Below are 18496 nucleotides of genomic sequence, written 5' to 3'. Positions count from 1 at the left end.
GAAAGCCCCTTCTGTACACACTGTACGTTTAAAGCACATTACGTCCCGCAGAGAATCCTGGGAATCATAGTTTGTTAAGGGTGCAATGAACTGTAGCTCCGGCAGGGATGAACTACACTTCCCAAGATTCTCTGGGGGAAGCCATGCACTTTAAATGTGTGGTGTGTAAGCAGCCGATTCATCTCCCCCTTTCCTTCCGCCGTCCATTTCCATTCCCCCCCCCCCACTGCCCGTTCCACTTCTTTCCTCACTGTAACCTTGGCCAGTACTGGGCAAGGTCAGGGTCCCCACCAGGGACTTGGACAGGAACGGACACTCCTGGAGAGATTAACCCTGGAGAGAGAGAGAGAGAGAGAGAGAGAGAAAGAGAGAGAGGAGAAAAATAGTCAGGAAATAGAAGGAATCCCCCCAAACGTTATAGGCTGCAAAGCTCAGTCTTCTCATTGCAGCAAATAAATGTATAAATATTGGGTTGCAGCACTAAGTAGCTTGTTTCATTGGTGCAAAGCAGTTGCACAATTCTCATACCCCACAAGGTCCCAGGACATTGTTTCCCCGCCCCCCCCCCACGTGCATGGCAATCATTTGGGGTGCCATGATTTTGCACCCCAAAGTGCTTTCTTGGGGGGCTGCAATCTCACATGGCGAGAAAAAAGTGCTTCTTTTGGTCTCCCGTGATCTCCCACAGGTCACATGGCTCCCGCTGGAGCACGGCCAGGAAGCCTTGTGTCCCAGTTTAGAGACTCGACATGCTGGAGGGTATGAACTCTGCCTATTCTCCTCCCTGCTGCGTGCCCACTAAAATCTGTTCCAGGGGCTCCTTCCCCAACCCTCCGCAGCAAATTTGGGATTTGCCCAAGCATCCACCCGTCCTTGCACGGACGAAGTAAATATGTTGGGCACCACCCTTCATGAACCAACTGTGCCAAACTGAAAAACTAAACATGTTGGGGTCAGTGGCCTATTCCAGTCAAAGAGTTTAGGATTTGAGGAGCAATCAAAGTTTTTGCGCTAGTGAACTACCCTGTGTTGTAAGAATACCAAGGTCTTTTATATATATATAATAAATGTTCATAAGTGTGCCAAGCAAACAAGGCCACATGTCTGAAGCAGCGCAGGAAGACAGGCCTGAAAACCAATTTTCACTCCCAAACTGACCAAATGTTCTCTGCAAGGAGAGAGGGGGTGAGGGAACTTCCCAATTGCCCAGGAATTAAATTAAAAGAGATTCTACTGAGAAAAGGCAATCAGATAAGGCATTATCACAAACTGGCAGACAGAAGGTAAACAAGGGCACACAGATTTCTCTTGAAATCTGTTGGAGACCGCCTTTTAGTGTGATGTATGTGTGATGCTTCTGGCGGTGGTCTTGAACTCCAGTGTGGGCAATTTCAAATTTCTATATAAGGAAAGGGAGCCCTTTGTTCTGGGTTCTTCCCTGCTCACCTGTGTGTGAGGAAAGGACCCTATTGCAACAGCGAAAATAAATATTTTGCTTCTCAATCTTCTCTGGTTGGCCTGTTATATTCTCCTACCGATGGAGGGCTCTACAAGGGCTCTTGTGTACCCCATAGGGGAATAAGGGCAGATTTTTTTTCTTATTACACCTGACTGCAGGGAAGGCAACGCAAGAATTAATATTCTGACAAAGGTTAAGGAAGGACAAGTCCCTTGCAGAGGTTTTTGAGGCCCTGAAAGATACGTTGCGAACTGCTCCAAAGCCCTTTGGTTTCAACAACTGCCTTGTTAACGGCAATTTGTGAAAGGAAGGGCAGGTCCGTATACTACCCGCTGCTGTCTAAATCAAGACAGCCAGGAAGGAGGTGAAATGTCCCCTCCCAACAGCTCAATACTTCCACACAAACGCCTGCCTCTTGCTCTGAGAATCCAGAGGTTATAGACAGACATGGCTTCACTAGGCGGAAGAGGGCTTTCTGCTGCACAGTCTAGGTCAGGGGTCAGCAAACTTTTTCAGCAGGGGGCCGGTCTACTCAGACCTTGTGGGGGGCCAGATTACATTTTTTTTTGGGGGGGGGGAGAACAAATTCCTATGCCCCACAAATAATCCAGAGATGCATTTTAAATAAAAGCACACATTCTACTCATGTAAAAACACACTGATTCCCGGACTGTCCGTGGGCCAGATTGAGAAGGCGACTGGGCCGCATCTGGACCCCGGGCCTTAGGTTGCCTACCACTGGTCTAGGTACTCCTTACCTGTCTCCTGAAATATCTTAGCTTTCTTTCTTTCCCCCCAAAGCTTATGTGTACACCTGATTTGCAGAGTGGTCCTATTAAGTCCCACTGTGCTCAATGGAACTTGCTCTCAGGTAAATGTGCACAAGAATACAGCTGCTAATTGTTTACATCCTGGACTGTGCAAAAAAGAAAGAAAGAAAAGAAAGGGGGGTGTCTCAAGACACATCAGCAGCTGCTGGAAGGAAAAAGCAAGAACTTTAAAAAAATATATAAAAGTCCACACTTTGCTTATTAACAGGCCTGAGGAAGAGTTATGGGGGATGTGGGTGCTTCTAAACACGGGTGACTCTAAGGTTAGATTAGAATCGAATCTTAGTAGAGTCTAATAAAGCCATTCAGTATTGCAGTTCTTGCTTTTTGACGGTCATAGCTCACATGGGATGCATACACACCATAGCTTGCCCACAAAGAATCCTGGGAAGTGTAGCTTAGCCTTCACAACGCTGCAATTCCTAGCACCTACCCCAAAAAATTATAGTTCCCAGAATTATCTGCAGGATGCCATGTGCTTTCAGGAGACTCTTGAGAGTCCCATGGACTGCAAGAAGATCCAACCTATCCATTCTGAAGGAAATCAGCCCTGAGTGCTCACTGGAAGGACAGATCCTGAAGCTGAGGCTCCAATACTTTGGCCACCTCATGAGAAGAGAAGAATCCCTGCAAAAGACCCTGATGTTGGGAAAGATTGAGGGCACAAGGAGAAGGAGACGACAGAAGACGAGGTGGTTGGACAGTGTTCTCGAAGCTACCAACATGAGTCTGACCAAACTGCGGGAGGCAGTAGAAGACAGGAGTGCCTGGCATGCTCTGGTCCATGGGGTCACGAAGAGTCGGACACGACTAAAAGACTAAACAACAACATGTGCTTTCAATGCACAGTGCGTATGCAGGTTATGTTACCTTACCCCAATTCTTATATCTGCCTCTCTGTGTCACTCAGGTTTGATAGAGATTTCCCTATCCTTATGAAATTAAAATAAAAACTTACCCTATCTTGCCTGCAGACTATTGGGCAAGAAAGACAGGGAAGATCTGACCTGCGTATTGAGTACACTTCTGCAAATAATATATTGTGCTTGCTTGTATGGGAGGCACACAATAGAGTCCTGTGGCTAAGTGTCCAGACACTACAGCATGCTTCTTGTGCATGAGAAGCTTCCATTCCAGGGCTTATTTGCAGCTGTGCAAGCGGCAAGGCATGCACAGAGATGCTCTGTGCTTCAGCTTTTGCCAGAGCAGAGGGAAACTGCAGGGACAAAGCTGGAGCCAGAGGGGAGGGGGAAGCCCACTCACTGGCAAAGCTCCTTCACACACAAGGAATGGCAAGATCAAGGGGGATGCCTACAGAGCTCAAATGGCAGAGAGCAAAAGCACTGATGCAGCTCTATTCCAATGCGGTAGCTCAGTGAGAAAGACTCTTGCCTGAAATCCCGGAGAACTGCTGCCAGTGAATGTATTGGCCACATACTGAGTTAGGTGGACAAATCATGGTCTGAATTAGTATACTGTATATTCTGGCGTATAAGACTACTTTTTAATCCAGGAAAATCTTCTCAAAAGTCGGGGGTCATCTTATACGCCGGGTGGAGAACCTGCGGTCAAGTATATCTCAAACTCTATATTTTAACTGGAAAAGCTGGGGGTCGTCTTATATGCCCAGTCGTCTTATACGCCAAAAAATACGGTAATTTCTTATGCTCCTAGTTTCAGGTATGTAGCCGTGTTGGTGTGCCATAGTCGAAACAAAATAAAAAATTAAAAAAATCCTTCCAGTAGCACCTTAGAGACCAACTATGTTGTATCTGAAGAAGCGTGCATGCAAACGAAAGCTCATACCAATAACAAACTTAATTGGTCTCTAAGGTGCTACTGGAAGGATTTTTTTTCTTATGCTCCTGTGCAGTAGGACAGGGCTGGACAGCCACACTCCAAAACCCAAAACTGGAGTGGATTATGTCTGACCATTTGAAAGAAAGAAAAAAGTCACTTCCAGCTTTCACCGAGTTGCCTGGCTTTGGGGAGTCTTTTACAGATTTCGAAATTTCATGTTCAGTATCTTTTCCTTCCTGGGGCTGAGTATTGGCTTGTGGTCTCTATAAAGGAAAAGTCTAAGTCAGAGTGCGGTAGCTGAAATTATGCTAGGAGAATGTGCACACCAGCCTTGACAAGTGAAAAACACATTGTGTTTGTTTTAGCAGAAGCTGAAAACACACGTTTTTAACTAGCACTCCAACATCGCGAGGACTGGAAAGTTGTTTTATTTATGCTTTATGCAGAAGGTGGGATTTCTAAAAATGCATACTAGAAGCCACATTATGCATTTCCTTGTGCTTCTTCCTACATGGCTCTAAATGCATTTTAGAGGGGGGGGGGTGTTGTTTGTTTGTTCTACTTCCCATGGCTGTTAAGCAACTGTGGCTGACCAGTGCCCCATCTCCTCTCCCCCACCAGTTGCTGCAAACCCTGCTTTATCCCGGATCCCTGGTGTGCCAAGCTCCCATCCCTTCCCTCGCTCCACACCTGCCATTCCCCCTGCCCTTCCATTACCAGTAGAGGCCCCGTTGCTGGAGCTCAGGTTATGAGAGGAGAGCTGGGAGGGCGTGTATGAATCGTAGCTTCGCACTGACGAGCCGCCGGGGAGCATGCAGGAGTAAGACGACGTCTGGCTGGCCACGGGGGGTACGGCCTGCTGTTGGGGGCAAACAAGATGCGACAGAGGAAAGGAGGTTAGCGGCAGCAAAGGATCTCAATCAGCCCTCCTGCCTGCCTGGCCCTGAGCATGTGCCTTTAAGGCAGGTGTCTTCAGCTCCAGGGTCTGGCACCTCAGGCCACGCCCCTCTCCCCAGGCCACACCTCCTCTCCCCAGGCCACACCTTTTGCTGGTCCTGATTCACATCCCAGGTGTCTTTGCCTGGGTAGGACATGCAATCTTTAAATCCGATAATGCCTCTTCCTCATCTAGATGGAAGACCTCTGAAGACGGCTGGGAAACTTCAGCTGGTGCAGAATTCAGCGGCCAGGTTGCTCACCAGAGCAAGAAGGCGTGAGCATATTACACTGATCCTGGTCCGACTGCACTGGCCACCAATCAGTTTCCAGGCCCAATTCAAAGTGCTGGTTTTGACCTATAAAGCCTTGAGCAGCTCAGTATAGCAATGCCTCAAGGACCGCCTCTTTCCATATGAACCTACCCAGACCCTGAGATCATCTTCTGAGGCCCTCCTTCATGTGCCCCCTCCCTGAGAGGCCCGGAGGCCAGCAACACAAGAACAGGGCCTTCTGTGCAGTGGCTCCCCGTCTGTGGAATGCTCTCCCCAGGGAAGTTCACCGGGTGCCTTCAATATACACCTTTAGGTGCCAGGCAAAAATAGTCCTTTTTAACCAGGCCTTTGGTAGATCTGATTTTACATCCTATGTCCTATTAAAATGGTTTTTTGGGGGGAGGGGGCTATTGGGTTGTTGTTAATATTTTTATTAGGTATTTTGTGGTTTTATATCTTGATTTTATTCTGTGAACCGCCCTTAGACCCCCGGGTATAAGGCGGTATATAAATTCAATAAATAATAATAATAAACTAGCCCAGTGTTTCCCTAAGTGGGCGATACTGCCCTCTGGGTGGGGGTGGCACTGGAATGGTCCAGGGGGGGGGCAATAGTAGCCTCAGGTGCAATTGTGGGGCATTGAATAAAAACAAGGGGGCAGTGGAAGCATTAAGGAAGAAGAGAAGAAAAGAAAATTACGAAAAACCGTTCGTACATGTTTCATCTGTTGTGTAATGACGCTTAACTGCCAGGTCAGGCGCCGTTGCGGGATGACAAAAATGCCCCCCCCCCTGGATCTGGCAGTCGTGTTGGAGACTAGGGGCTTTCCTGGGCTTGGAAGGGGTTCTGAGAAGCTTACCTGGATAGGGAGGCTGTTGGCCATAGAGAAGGTGGGCAAGGGCGGAAGGGCGCCATAGTTGTTGCTGAGGGCGCTTTCCGTACGGCTCAACATGGTGCCTGTAACAGGAGAGAAAAGTCATCTGGTTGTCAATGGTGGATAGCCCTTCTTACTGGGGGCCAGGGCGGTACAGTGCCATGTTCAACGGGGCCTCCCTGAGACAGACAGGGATGGGTTAGCCAAGAAGGAATGGGGGAATGGGAACAAGTGAGCCGGGTCCACAGCCCTCACCTGACCCCGTTGGCTGGGGGAGGGACTGGTAGACAGTGCTGCCCGCGGAGCCAAAACTGCTGTTTATGCTCAGGTGGCCCCCGGTGCCCCCCGCCTGGCGCCTCTGGTTCCTCAGCTTCTCCTCCCGGCGCCACTTAGCTCTGCGGTTGGAGAACCAGACCTGGAAGGGGGGCAAAGAACAGTGGAATGGAATCAACGGGGAATGAGAAGCAAGTGTAGGTTGGCCTGTCCCACAGCCGAGGGGCTCCCCTTGCCATACCTGGATCCGGGCCTCCGGGAGGTCAATCTTTGCTGCCAGGCGTTCGCGGGCGAAGACGTCGGGGTAGTGAGTGCGCTCAAATTCTGAGGAAGATGGGAGGGCGAGGGAGTCAAGAGTTTTGGAGACATGTTCCCCCCCTGTTTTCCCATCATTTATAGCCCCTGGTGAAGTAGAACCTACTCCCATGTTCTTACACCAGGCATGGCCAAACTTGGCCCTCCAGATGTGTTGGGACTGCAACTCCCATCATCCCTAGCTAACAGGACCAGTGGTCAGGGATGATGGGAATTGTAGTCCCAAAACATCTGGAGGGCCATGCCTGTCTTACACCCTGTTACAGCATGCCTTAAGGGCATATTACTTTGTCAGTGCTCAAATTCCTTATCATGCCAGCAAAAGCATATCTGAATCAATCTGCAAAACTGTATCATGGGCTCGTGACTATTTCTTAGCTGAACACAGCAAGAAGGGTATGTATTGGAAGGGTAGAACCATCTCCATCCTGCCCCCTAGTGGAGCACAGGGGTATTGCATCCTCCAGGCAGCTCACGCCTGCTATTCACTTCCGCAGGCATGCTCTCAATCTTCTGCTGGGGTTTAACAACCCTGTAGATGTCACCCACTGTGTCACGTACTGTCATGCCCACAGGATCTAACTTCTCCTCTTCAGGGTATGAGACGTTGGGCTTTTAGGAATTGCCCATGATTAGGCCTGCTTGGACCAGCTCAGGAGGAAGCCACTCTGCCAGCAGCATCGCTTCTCTGACTCCGAGGACTCTGGTCCAGAAGCTCTGGCAGAACCAGCATTCCCTGTGCTGTAGAAATCCACAGCTGCTGAAGCAGGCAAGGCCCCTTTGATCAGAAGCAGGGGTTGTCCACTGACTCCCCACTCCTGCTGCTGCTCATTCCTTCCTGTCTTCTTTTCTGGCTCCCTGGAACTATATTACACAGAAAGACTAGCACATACTACCAGAAGCAGGTGGCATGGGCTGCAGATTCTCTGCTTCCAATACAGGAGGGCCTGGCCAGCCAAGACAACTACCTCTAGACCAATCTGCCCAGCCCTTGACCACACCCCTCCACAGCTCCCCTGCTCTCCCCAGGCCTTCCTTCCCCCATCCCTTCCTTGAGTGTTTTCGCCTGGCTTGAATGTTTCCTTGGACTCTGCTCCTGCCTCTTGTTCGCCCAGATGGAGAATAAGAGAGCGGGGAATGTGTGGGAACTAGACTACGGTACAAAATTCACATCCATAGCTCTGCCTGCTGGCCCTGCCCACCATGCTCGGGTTGGCCAGAAGAGAATGCAGCCTTCAGGGTGAAAATGGTCCCCTATTTCTGCAGAACAGCTTAGTGTTTAAAAGTGGCACGGCTTGCAATGCAGGAGAAGCAAACAAGCTGTGCCTTAAGGCTGCAGCACCACTCTGGCCCACCAGATGGCCACACACATCTTCTCCTCTTAGGTCCCATCTTGATATAAGAAGACTGCCGACAACTGATTAAAAAAAATTATTACATTGTCAGCGAAGTGCCTCTGAACATACACAGAGTTACCGTTTCTCGTGAGAGGAGCCTGGTTTTTCAGAAAACAAAATATCAATCTAAATCACACCGTCCAGTTGTTCGGAAGTTTAAGGATATCCTCTGGGTGCGATTTAGTGCGATCCGTACTGAGCGTAACTGTAGAAGAGACTACAGGAGTCATCCTGATTGACATCATGGTGACACACACCCCATTTGGAGGGAACTGCAACTTGGGAAGACTTGAGAGGCTATACCCATGGAAGGCTAGCGGGGGTCATGGGGTCTCCCACATCAATAAAACACGCACACACGCACACACACGCACACAATCTTTTTCATGGATCATTAGCACCCTTCCTAATTCACACATACACTGTGCAGGCTAACCAAGTAGCAAATCAAATATGGATGGAATAAGATGATTTCCAACCATAACCTGCCAGATAAGGATGGCAGCCGCTCAGCTGAGAGGCACCTCATGGTGAAGGTAAGTGGACTCCAAGCCTAGCCAGCTGGGTGACTCTCTGGATAGCTCAGTTGGTTAGAGCATGGTGCTGACAATGCCAAGGTTGCAGGTTCGATCCCCGTACGGGACAGCTGCATATTCCTGCACTGCGGGGTGGGTGGGGTTGGTCTAAAATTAGGTATGAATTGTGAGGTGGCGACGGCACATAAGTGCAGATAGAAAGCAGTGCTGCCCACCTCTGCACACCGTTTATCACAGACAATTGCCATGTGTTCAATGTGGGATGGATGAGTCTGCATTGTTTACCTTTAAGAAAAGCTCTCTCAGTTGCACCACCTCAGTTAATGCGCACGCACGATGTGCACACGTGTCTGTTAACAGTGTAAACAGCGGACGCCGTTTTTCTTTCCTTCGCTCAAAATGTTCCAGTTCGGGCTGCTAACCAGAAAGATAAAATTCCAGCCAGCTGGAAACCTCACCTGTTCGTCCCTTCCTCACCTTTCTCCAGCGCCTCTATCTGCTCCTGGGTGAAAGATGTCCGGTTCCTTTGCAATTTGCGCTTCAGCTGCAAACGGATTTGGGACTCATCTAGGTCTTGGGTGCTTGCGCCTTGCGGGTGCTCAGGGTCCAGGCCACTCTCCAGCTGCTGGCAACTATCTGGTGGTTGGGATGGAGAACAGAGATATGAAGAAAGGAAGGCGCACACACACACACACACACACACACACACACACACACAAACACCCTTACATCATCTTCATTTATTAATCATAATTCCTATTGCATTTTAAATGTGCAAGGTGGTTGTAATTGTTATTGAGAATGAACTAGTAGTATGGTAGGCTAGGACTGAGGAGATCCAGGTTCAAATCTTGGTCAGCTGTATTATTATTATTATTATTATTATTATTATTATTATTATTATTATTATTATTATTATTATTATTATACCATCCTTCATCCATAGATCTCAGGCCAGTTCACATCATAAAATTACAATATAGTGGTACCTCGGTTCTCGAACGTCTCTGTTGACAAACATTTTGGAACCCAAACGCCGAAAACCCGGAAGTAAACGCTTCCGTTTTCAAACGCGCCTTGGAAGTTGAACGGCTTCCACTGTGTGTTTTTCAATTTTCTCAATTGAATCTGCAGACAGCCCTTTGTACCTCGGTTTTCGAATGTTTCAGAACTCGAACGGTCTTCCGGTACAGATTACGTTCAAGAACCAAGGTACCACCGTGTATATATATATAAAAAATACATAATAAAAATAAGAATAAAAGCAAACCAGTTATTCCCCTCCTCAAGCACATTTAAAAGGACATTTCTTGGCAAAGGCCTGGTTGAAGAGGAATGTTTTCACCCGGGGTCTAAAGGTGTATATCTCACCCTTTCTTTAAGGTGCTCAAGACAATAATGCGCATGGTCCCCCCCTCCCCCTATGTTATCCTCACAACAACCCTGTGAGGGAGGCTAGGCTGAGAGACAGTGACTGGGCCAAAGTCGCCCGGTGAGCTTCGTAGCTGTGCGCTGATTTGAAGCCAAGGATCCACAGTCCTAGCCAGACGCTCAAACTACTAAACCGTGCCAGTTCTCTCAGCACATCAGTGACCCACTGCAAATTTGAACCCAGGACTTCTGAGGAAGGACTACAGTTCATTGGCACAGTGTCTCATTTGCATACAGAAGATCCCGGGTTCAATTCCCCGCATCTTCAGCTAGGCCTTGGAGAAGCCTGTCTGAAACCCTGGACAGTCGTGAATTTGTCCGATCCTCTTTCAAAGCCATTCAGGTCTGTGGCCGTCACTCCATTTCACGGGAGCCAATCCCAGAGTTAAGCCGTGCGCTGTGTGTCTCCCCACCACATCCCACAAACACCTTACTTCCCCCCCAGTTCCCACCCACCCTCCCCAATGAAATCAAATTTCCTGCGTCAGGTGGGGAAGTAGACTATCCTAATAACATCAGGCAGACTCGCCAAAGTCAGGCCAAAATCGAACCTGCATAATTTTTATTCCAACCTTGAGAGGGGAGATTTTAGGGCCGGAGTTTAGAACCTAAGGAAACCCCTGATCGCCTCTGCAAAAACTGGCACAGTTGGGCAGTTGCCCCAATAGGCGCTCCATTTTGATTTCCCATGATGCTCTAGTGTACCATTTCTCTGGGGCACTATGAGACATTGAAACGGCGGCTGGATCCACTCGGTTACTTTGGTTATTATGTGTTTTAATACTATAAACAGCTCTGTGATCTTCGGGTGAAGGGTGGCATATAAATTAAATTAATTTTAAAAATATATAAACGTATTCCCCTCCTCACCTCCCATTAACTCTGCCAAGGCCTTGCTGACCAAGCGAGTCCACCAGAGGGCACCTTGCCCAGGGTACCCTCACACAAAGAGCCAGGCCACATGGAGGCTATACCCCTAATCTCCTCCACCACGAACCCCCCATCTTCCATCTCAGACCTGCACCCCACATGCCTTCATCCTACCGACCAAGAGCTCCAACTCCTGGGGGCCGCTGCACTTTGGGGTCCCCCAATCTTTTTTTGAGGGACACGACCCCCTCAATGTTTAGAGGGCCCATGTCACGACATTGTGACCTGCCCCCTCAAACCTCCAGAGAAGTTGGTGCCTCTGCTACCGACCTCTAAGCCCTGCTTTCCACGCACCCCCTTCCTCTCTCGTCTTGTCTCTTCCCCCCCCAGGGCTAACTGGTATAGTGCTTGTTCACAGTGACAACCGTTCGTTAATAGTTTATAAAGAGTTAATGAATGATTAATTAGTCAGTGTTAAGAATTTGTTAATCCATCGCTGCACACTCAAGGTGCAGAACCGATGCCGGCGTACTCGGTTGCAGCATTGGTGTGTGTGTGTGTGTGTGCAGAAATAGCCAGAGTTTTCCTCCACTGTGACCCCAATACATATGGGGTTAAGAGTCGGGGAGAGGAAAGCCAACAAATGGAGGCAGGAAGGGGAGACAGAGGCCGAGCTGATGAGGCTGAAGAGTTCAGGCCTCTGCAAACGATAAGTTCTCATTCAGCGAAGCGCCTTGTGTCTCCTGAGTTGGGCACGGGGGGAGGCACTTGGCGCAGTGCAAGGGACGGGAGGGACACTGTTTCACCACGGGTTTGGGGACCGGGGTCTCCAGGAAAGGGGGACGGTGGGCCTGGGCGGGTTCGGGGAGCCCACAAGGGTTTAACCTTTTTATCCCAGGGGAGCTGTGGTCTGAACGGTGACCTTTCTTCTGCCGCCGCGAAGCCAGGCACTCAGATCTCCGCAGGCGACGCAGAGCCACGGCATCAGCCGCAGTGCCCTAATGCGAGGCGACACTGCCTGCTCCCTCGCCCCCCCTTCCCCGAGTCCTTTGCAGCCCCCGAAGCAATGAGATCCAAAAGGCCCCCTCGGTGAAGAGTGTCTCTGCTTGGCCCGGGCCCAGACATAGTGTTGTCAGGATCCCTTCCCCCCCTTCCCCGCTGCTCCACTTTCCGCTTCAGCCCCCAACGCACACATTCCCCCCCCCACGACTCGCCCCAGCTCTGTCCCCACATCCCCATCAGCTCTGCTTTTCTCTCTCTTTTATTTTTTGCTGAGAGATCTTTGCAGAATGCAGAAGGAGGAAACACACTTGTATAACCCCGGAGGGGAAATGAGGTGGGAGGGAGGGGCGGTGGTGGTGGTTGATGCGGGGGGGGGGGGGGGAGGTTGAGGAGTGAAGGGAAGTCAGAAGAGGGGAGGCCATGCATAGGATCTAAAAACAGCACAGATGGACGAACACACACACAGAGAGAAAAACACACACAGAGAGAAAAACAGCAGTGGCACGGCCTGTCTTTGTAGAGAACAGAACCCGGAACATCAGGATGGAAGTGGTGTGGGTTGTTAAGGACAGGGCAGAAATGTGTTCAGACGCAACCCTATCCAAGTTGCACCGCGAACCCAAGCACAGCTGCCCTTCAAAATCTGTGCTTTTCTGCATTTTCAAACACAGTTCTTCAAATGCAAAAGAATGTGCACCCCCCCCCAAAAAAGAGGCATATATTGGAGAAAGCATGCATAACAGTGGGTGTGTTTTTTGGGTGGGGGAATTGATAAAAATGTGTTGCGTTTGGGGAACTTGCTCGAGAAGGCGCATCTGTTCAGAGAAAAGAAAACAAAAAGGCACACAAATTTATTTTCGAAAAATAAAATTTGCAAACCGATGCAGAAACGGGGTAAAACGAACGGAAAGGTTGGAAGCAGGTTGAAGGAGAGAAGCCAAAACCGGAGAGATTCCTCCAGTCCGGGTGGGTGATCTAGTGGATCAAGGGGATCAGAAGTTACATAACCAGGGTGGGTCTATAGGCGCCAACTGGACAGGGGCACAAAATGGGCCGCAGAGATTGTGCAGCATATTTAGAGTTAGCTCAGTCGGTAGAGCATGAGACTCTTAATCTCAGGGTTGTAGGTTCGAGCCCCACCTTGGGCAAAAGATTCCTGCATTGTAGGGGGTTGGACTAGATGTCCCTTGTGGTCCCCTCCAACTCTACAATTCCATGAAATCACAGGCTATTTGGTTATCAAAAAATGTGGACATGTTTTTCAGACAATAGATGAAAAGCTATATATTTGCTTCCTGGAAGTCTTGGTGGGGGAAGAAGGCTAGGTCACTAACAAGGCATCTTGTCAGTTCTGCACCCGCCAATGTTTGGTTTAGCTGCTGGAAGGAAATAATCTGTGACACGTGACTCAGCCATGTGAAGGACAGCAGCAGTTGTCAGGGGTTATCACAACTTATGAGTTGTTTCATTATTAGAGAACAATAAGCCACAGGAATAAACTTGGTGGAGGTGATTTAGAATTTCAGCAGCAATTGTCTTAAGGTTATCCACTGATTAATTTTATGCTGTCTTAAAATTCTCTGTTACGTATGCATGTACCCATGTAAGTCACTTTGAGTTACTTTTTGTAAAATAAAAAAGTGACTAATAAGTTTAAATAAATTTAATAAGAATAAGAATAAGAAACCACTCAAAGCATCTCCAGATGTTACCAATCACTCCCCACAGGGGTCAATCTGGGGCACTTCCTCTTCCATCTACATATGATAGATAAACTCTCCCAATAAACAGGATGGACCTCCTGAAACTCTGTGGCCTGGGAAAGGAGGGGGAGGAAAGAGCAGCATATCTCATCTAGATACTAGGCTGGGTGGCAAACAAAGCTGGTGCGGGAACTGAGGCTCTAGGCAGGATTGTTCAATGCTCAAGTGGTAAGGGATCCAGTCCAGCCCCCTTTATGTTATGCAATGGCAGTTCTCATAGTTTTAGAAGGCTGCAGAACCTCATGGGTTAGCAAAAAGCAAGAGGAGTGAGGAGGTTGGGGCTGAGGATTTCATTAAGGAACCCTCTAACTCCCCCCCCCCCGCCCACAAAAACCCAAACATTGGGGATGTTCATCCACCCCAATGAATGAATGCCTCACAACTTAGCACTACTAAGTACATTTGATCCAGCGTCAGGAAAAAAAGGAACAGCCTGCTGCTGTCAAAGATTGCTGGCGCCCAACAGCACCACCGAGGGGCAACTGCTCAAGTGAGATGGTGATTCACTGAGGAGAGCAGTGTCCCTCTAGCCACTTTCCAAACAGATCTCTAGAGTGATGAGGACTAGTAACATACTATTTAATTTTTTAAAAAAACCTATGAAAAGGAAGATTCTATTACCATAATAAGTTGGAGGACCCTAGTTCTCCACTTCTGGGATGTGTATGTGAGATGGGAATGAGAATATTTGTCTACTTATGGGTAGGACAACCGGATAGTTATCCCATATTATTCCAATTGGATTCAATGGGTAATAATTTGAAATCTGCGGTATAAGAATATAAGGGAAGTCCTGCTGCCTCAGGCCAAAGGTCTGTGCAGTCAAACATCCTGCTTCCCAAGTGGCCAAACAGATGCCATTGAGAAGCCCACGATGGAGATGTGAAGGTGCCAACCCTTCATCTCACTTCCCCAGCAACTACAGAGGCATACTGCTCCATAAAGCCACCGTAGAGGCCTATCCTCCATAAATCAACCCAATCCCAGTTCAAGAACATAAGAAGAGCCTGTTGGACCCGGCCAATGGCTCATTGAGTCCATCATCGGTGTTCTCACAGTGGTCCACCTGTGGGAAACCTACAAGCAGGACCCGAGCACAACAGCACTCTCCCCTCCTGCGGCTTCCACCGACTAATATTCAGAAGCGTTACTACTTCCCACTGTGGTCACTGGAACCAATGGCTACTGCCGCAGCTTATGACAGTGGACCCCATAACTGAATTATGGGACTGCAGAGCATGCCTTCTATGGACTCTGTGTGAACATGCCTCATTGCATCCAATGCACGGAGGCAAGCAACCCCTTGAGATAGGGGCATGGGAAGCTGCCCATATACAGAGCCAGAGCACTGGGTCCACTTAGCTCAGCACTGTCTACACTGATGGACAGTGGCTCTCCAAGGTTTCAGACTGAAAACCCAAAATGTTGCCAGGCAAAAGGGCATCACTTCCTTAGGTAAGAACGTTGAGGGAAACCCAGAGTTTGCCTGTTGTTATCAAGAGTATACCCACATCTAGGGATGGGTAAATCTGTTAGCTTTAGCTTCTACTTTTCCCCATCTTCAGTTCAGTTCTCCACATTTTTGCATCAGCTTGCAATTTATTTTGCAAGTCCTCACAAAAACATAGAGCAGGCATAGGCAAACTCGTCCCTCCAGATGTTTTGGGACTACAATTCCCATCATCCCTGACCACTGGTCCTGCTAGCTAGGGATCATGGGAGTTGTAGAGCTAAAACATCTGGAGGGCCGAGAGAGTACGTAGAGAGTACACATTTTCCTGAGCAATCTCTCCCTAACCCCATGCATGTTTCGTATGTTGTTCTCACTTAAGTGCATTTTTAACACAATTTCCCCCCTAACATGCATATTTTTGTGTACATCACTTGATGGGAAAACTGCGTCGCAAAATTAAGAGAAATGCAAGTTTTGGGCAATAGCTGTGTTTTTGGCTTCTGTTTTCTTCCAGTGAATTCAGTAGTTTTGCATTAAAAAGCAAATTGACCTGAACTTCTGTCTCAAACCAACCCAGCAATGATATTTAACACAAGATGCAGGCAGTTCCAAAAGCAGCAACAATTCTCTGAGCAGGACTAGGTGGTTGGCTTCAGCCACTGTAAACGCATCCCACAAAGTCTTGTGAGTGATGTTACATTGTGGGGACATTTAAATGGTGGCTAGACCCAAGCACCTGTTGGCTCTGGGCAGGTGTCAGCACATAGAGGGCACTGGGCCAGGGTGCCAGCTGTTGACACTGGCCCTAGATGTAGAACAAGCAGCCCTGATTGGTTGGGAGCAGCAATGGACTGCCAAGTCCTGGGACATTCCCTCTTTCCTTGACTGCTGCCTCGAGTTTCTCTGAGGGACTAGCTACTTGTTGTTGATACAAAAACCCAGAACAGAGCACTGGGAACCTGAAAGAAGCAAAAGCCACAAAGGAGACACAGCTTAAATTGGAGAAAGGGATAAGAACACAAGCATGAACACCATGCTTACTCAGAAGGGTGGTGGGAATGGGTGATCAGCTGATAGGTGTGGAGCTGATCACCCATTCCCACCACCCTTCTGAGTAATACCCCTCCCCATTCCCTCACCATATTTAAGGATCTGGTGACTTCTGTTTCAGTGTATCTGAAGAAGTGTGCATGCACACGAAAGCTCATACCAAGAACAAACACAGTTGGTCTCTAAGGTGCTACTGAAAAGAATTTTCTATTTTGTTTCAATAATAATAATAATAATAATAATAATAATAATAATAATGTATTATTTTAGAAAGTGCAAATGAAGCAAGTAAACGCGAACTAAATCGAATTCATCCCCCATCCCTTCATACCAGGGTTGGGTGGTCCTGTCACCAAACTGTCTTGGTACCACTCTTGGCGGCTGCCCCACGTGCTGTTCTGTATGTTCAGCATTCTGCTCTTCTCATACATGCCATCCACCCCCATGGAATGGAACTGAAGGCCAGAGGGGTAGGGAGAAGGGAAGTGGGGCTGCTGGATGGATGCCCCCCACCTGGAGGGACACGAGCTGCAGGGCACACGCCCTGCCCCAGATAAACCTGAAAGATAAGAGTGAGAGAGAAACCATTAGTCCACAGGTGCTGAATACAAAGATAAGAGGTGGACGCAGTTACAGGGCCTGGAATTCAGGAATTCACCCACTAAGTCTACGTGCTTTAAAAGCTACGTGCTTTAAAAGTATGGAATATTCTTGCACCCTAGGCGAACCACCTTCTGGCGCCCCCCCCCCCCACCAAAGCCTGCTTTAGCAGGAGGTGGGGGTGGTGGAGAGGCAAGCAGCAGTTTCTCCGCTGTAGCGGAGAAGCTGCTGCTCGCCCGTCCTGCCACCCACCAAAGCCTGCTTTAGCGGGAGCCGGGGTGGTGGTGTAGGGGGCAAGCAGCACCTCTCCGCTACAGCGGAGAAGCTGCTGCTAGCCCCAGGGCCATCTCAGGCACATCTGCCACCGTGGTGCGGCGATCCTTCCGGCGCCCCCATGCATCCGGGGCGTCCAGGGGAGAGCCCGTGGAGGCGGGGGGAGGCCGCCGGTGGGGCCGCGTGGCTCCCCCCGCTCGAAGACGGGGCTTGGCGGCTGGCTCACAGCCCACCCAGGAGCAGCATGGGCGGCAGCAGCACGAGTGCCCGCCCGCCCACCCGCCCGTGGGGGCGGGTTGGGGAGGGGGTGCCCGGTATGCCAGCAGGCTCGTGGGGCGCCCCTGGAGGGGCCGGCGCCCTGGCGCGCTGCACCACCAGCCCCAATGGACGAGACGGGGCTGGCTAGCCCGTCCCGCCCAAGCCTGGCTAGCGCCTCCTCCATTTGGTGCCCTAGGCAATTGCCTAGTTCACCTAAATGGACGCGGCCAAGTTCAACACCTTTAACACACAGCATTTTGTACCAGGCTTTGGTGGAGTGGACAGAAGAGACCAAGAGTGGGTCCAACGGCCGAGAAGTCATTTTCCAAAATAATGATGCCCACTCACATCAAAAAGAGCCCATAACCCACCTACTCTCAGCAGCCAGAAGCACCATAGCCAGAAACTGGAGATACCTGTCAGGAGTAAGCATGGACCATTGGTATCAAATAGTATAGGAAACAGCCTTATTAGAAAAACTAACCAATAATCTGAAACTGACACGGGGACAAATAGAAGAAGGCGCCTTCACCCCGGTATGGCTCCGCTTTATCACATACATAGTCCAACAAGACAACAACAATAATCTGCCGACAGCATACGAATCAATCTAGCTAACCTGATCCAGACACACACAGAAAAACAAATCTCACTACAGCCAATCAAAGACAACCAACCACACTCTAGGGCACCCTCAACTTCTCTCACCACCAAGAAAATACAACAAGCCAATAGTAAGAGAAGCCACACAAGTGATGGTGACACAAAACCCCACACATACACTAAGTAGAAGAACAGAAGCATTGCCACCTGACCCCACCCCAGTTACCATCCCCCCCTCTTTCCCCCTATTCTCTTCCTAACCGAACACTGTAACGCTAATGTCTCACAACAAATGAAACTTATCTGTAGAAAATGCAACTTGGAAAAAGAGACTATGCACGCATTTTTTTGTAAACCAAGAAATCTTTATTAAAATATATCAAAAATTAATTAAAAATAAGGCATTTTCCTAGGTGCCAGAAATCCCCAGGTGCCAAGGAAGGTTATTTATGTACACAACAACTGCGGCCTGTGTTCTGTTAGCCCCAAAGTGGAAA

General features: G+C 49.0%; 1 protein-coding gene across 3 annotated transcripts in view; it reads right to left on the bottom strand.

Moving 5' to 3' along the window:
* Window positions 1-234: 234 nt before the first annotated feature.
* Window positions 235-18496, bottom strand: part of LOC117059366 (paired box protein Pax-6-like) — a 33878-nt gene continuing 15616 nt past the window's right edge. For 2 of the 3 annotated variants that reach the window (XM_033171038.1, XM_033171039.1), the window contains 7 exons: window positions 16597-16824; window positions 9174-9332; window positions 6690-6772; window positions 6431-6590; window positions 6161-6258; window positions 4807-4948; window positions 235-333 (listed from right to left, as the gene is read on the bottom strand). In XM_033171038.1, coding sequence (XP_033026929.1) covers window positions 248-333; window positions 4807-4948; window positions 6161-6258; window positions 6431-6590; window positions 6690-6772; window positions 9174-9332; window positions 16597-16711 — 843 coding nt within the window. In that variant the 5' untranslated portion in view covers window positions 16712-16824 and the 3' untranslated portion in view covers window positions 235-247. Of the gene's footprint in view, window positions 334-4289; window positions 4353-4806; window positions 4949-6160; window positions 6259-6430; window positions 6591-6689; window positions 6773-9173; window positions 9333-16596; window positions 16825-18496 lie in introns of those variants that run through there. The other variant, XM_033171040.1, reaches the window with a different exon arrangement.

The sequence above is a fragment of the Lacerta agilis genome, chromosome 14, assembly GCF_009819535.1.
Source record: "Lacerta agilis isolate rLacAgi1 chromosome 14, rLacAgi1.pri, whole genome shotgun sequence".
Taxonomy (NCBI): domain Eukaryota; kingdom Metazoa; phylum Chordata; class Lepidosauria; order Squamata; family Lacertidae; genus Lacerta; species Lacerta agilis.
Note: the sequence above shows the minus strand (reverse complement) of the source record. Positions and strands in the feature narration are given on the sequence as shown.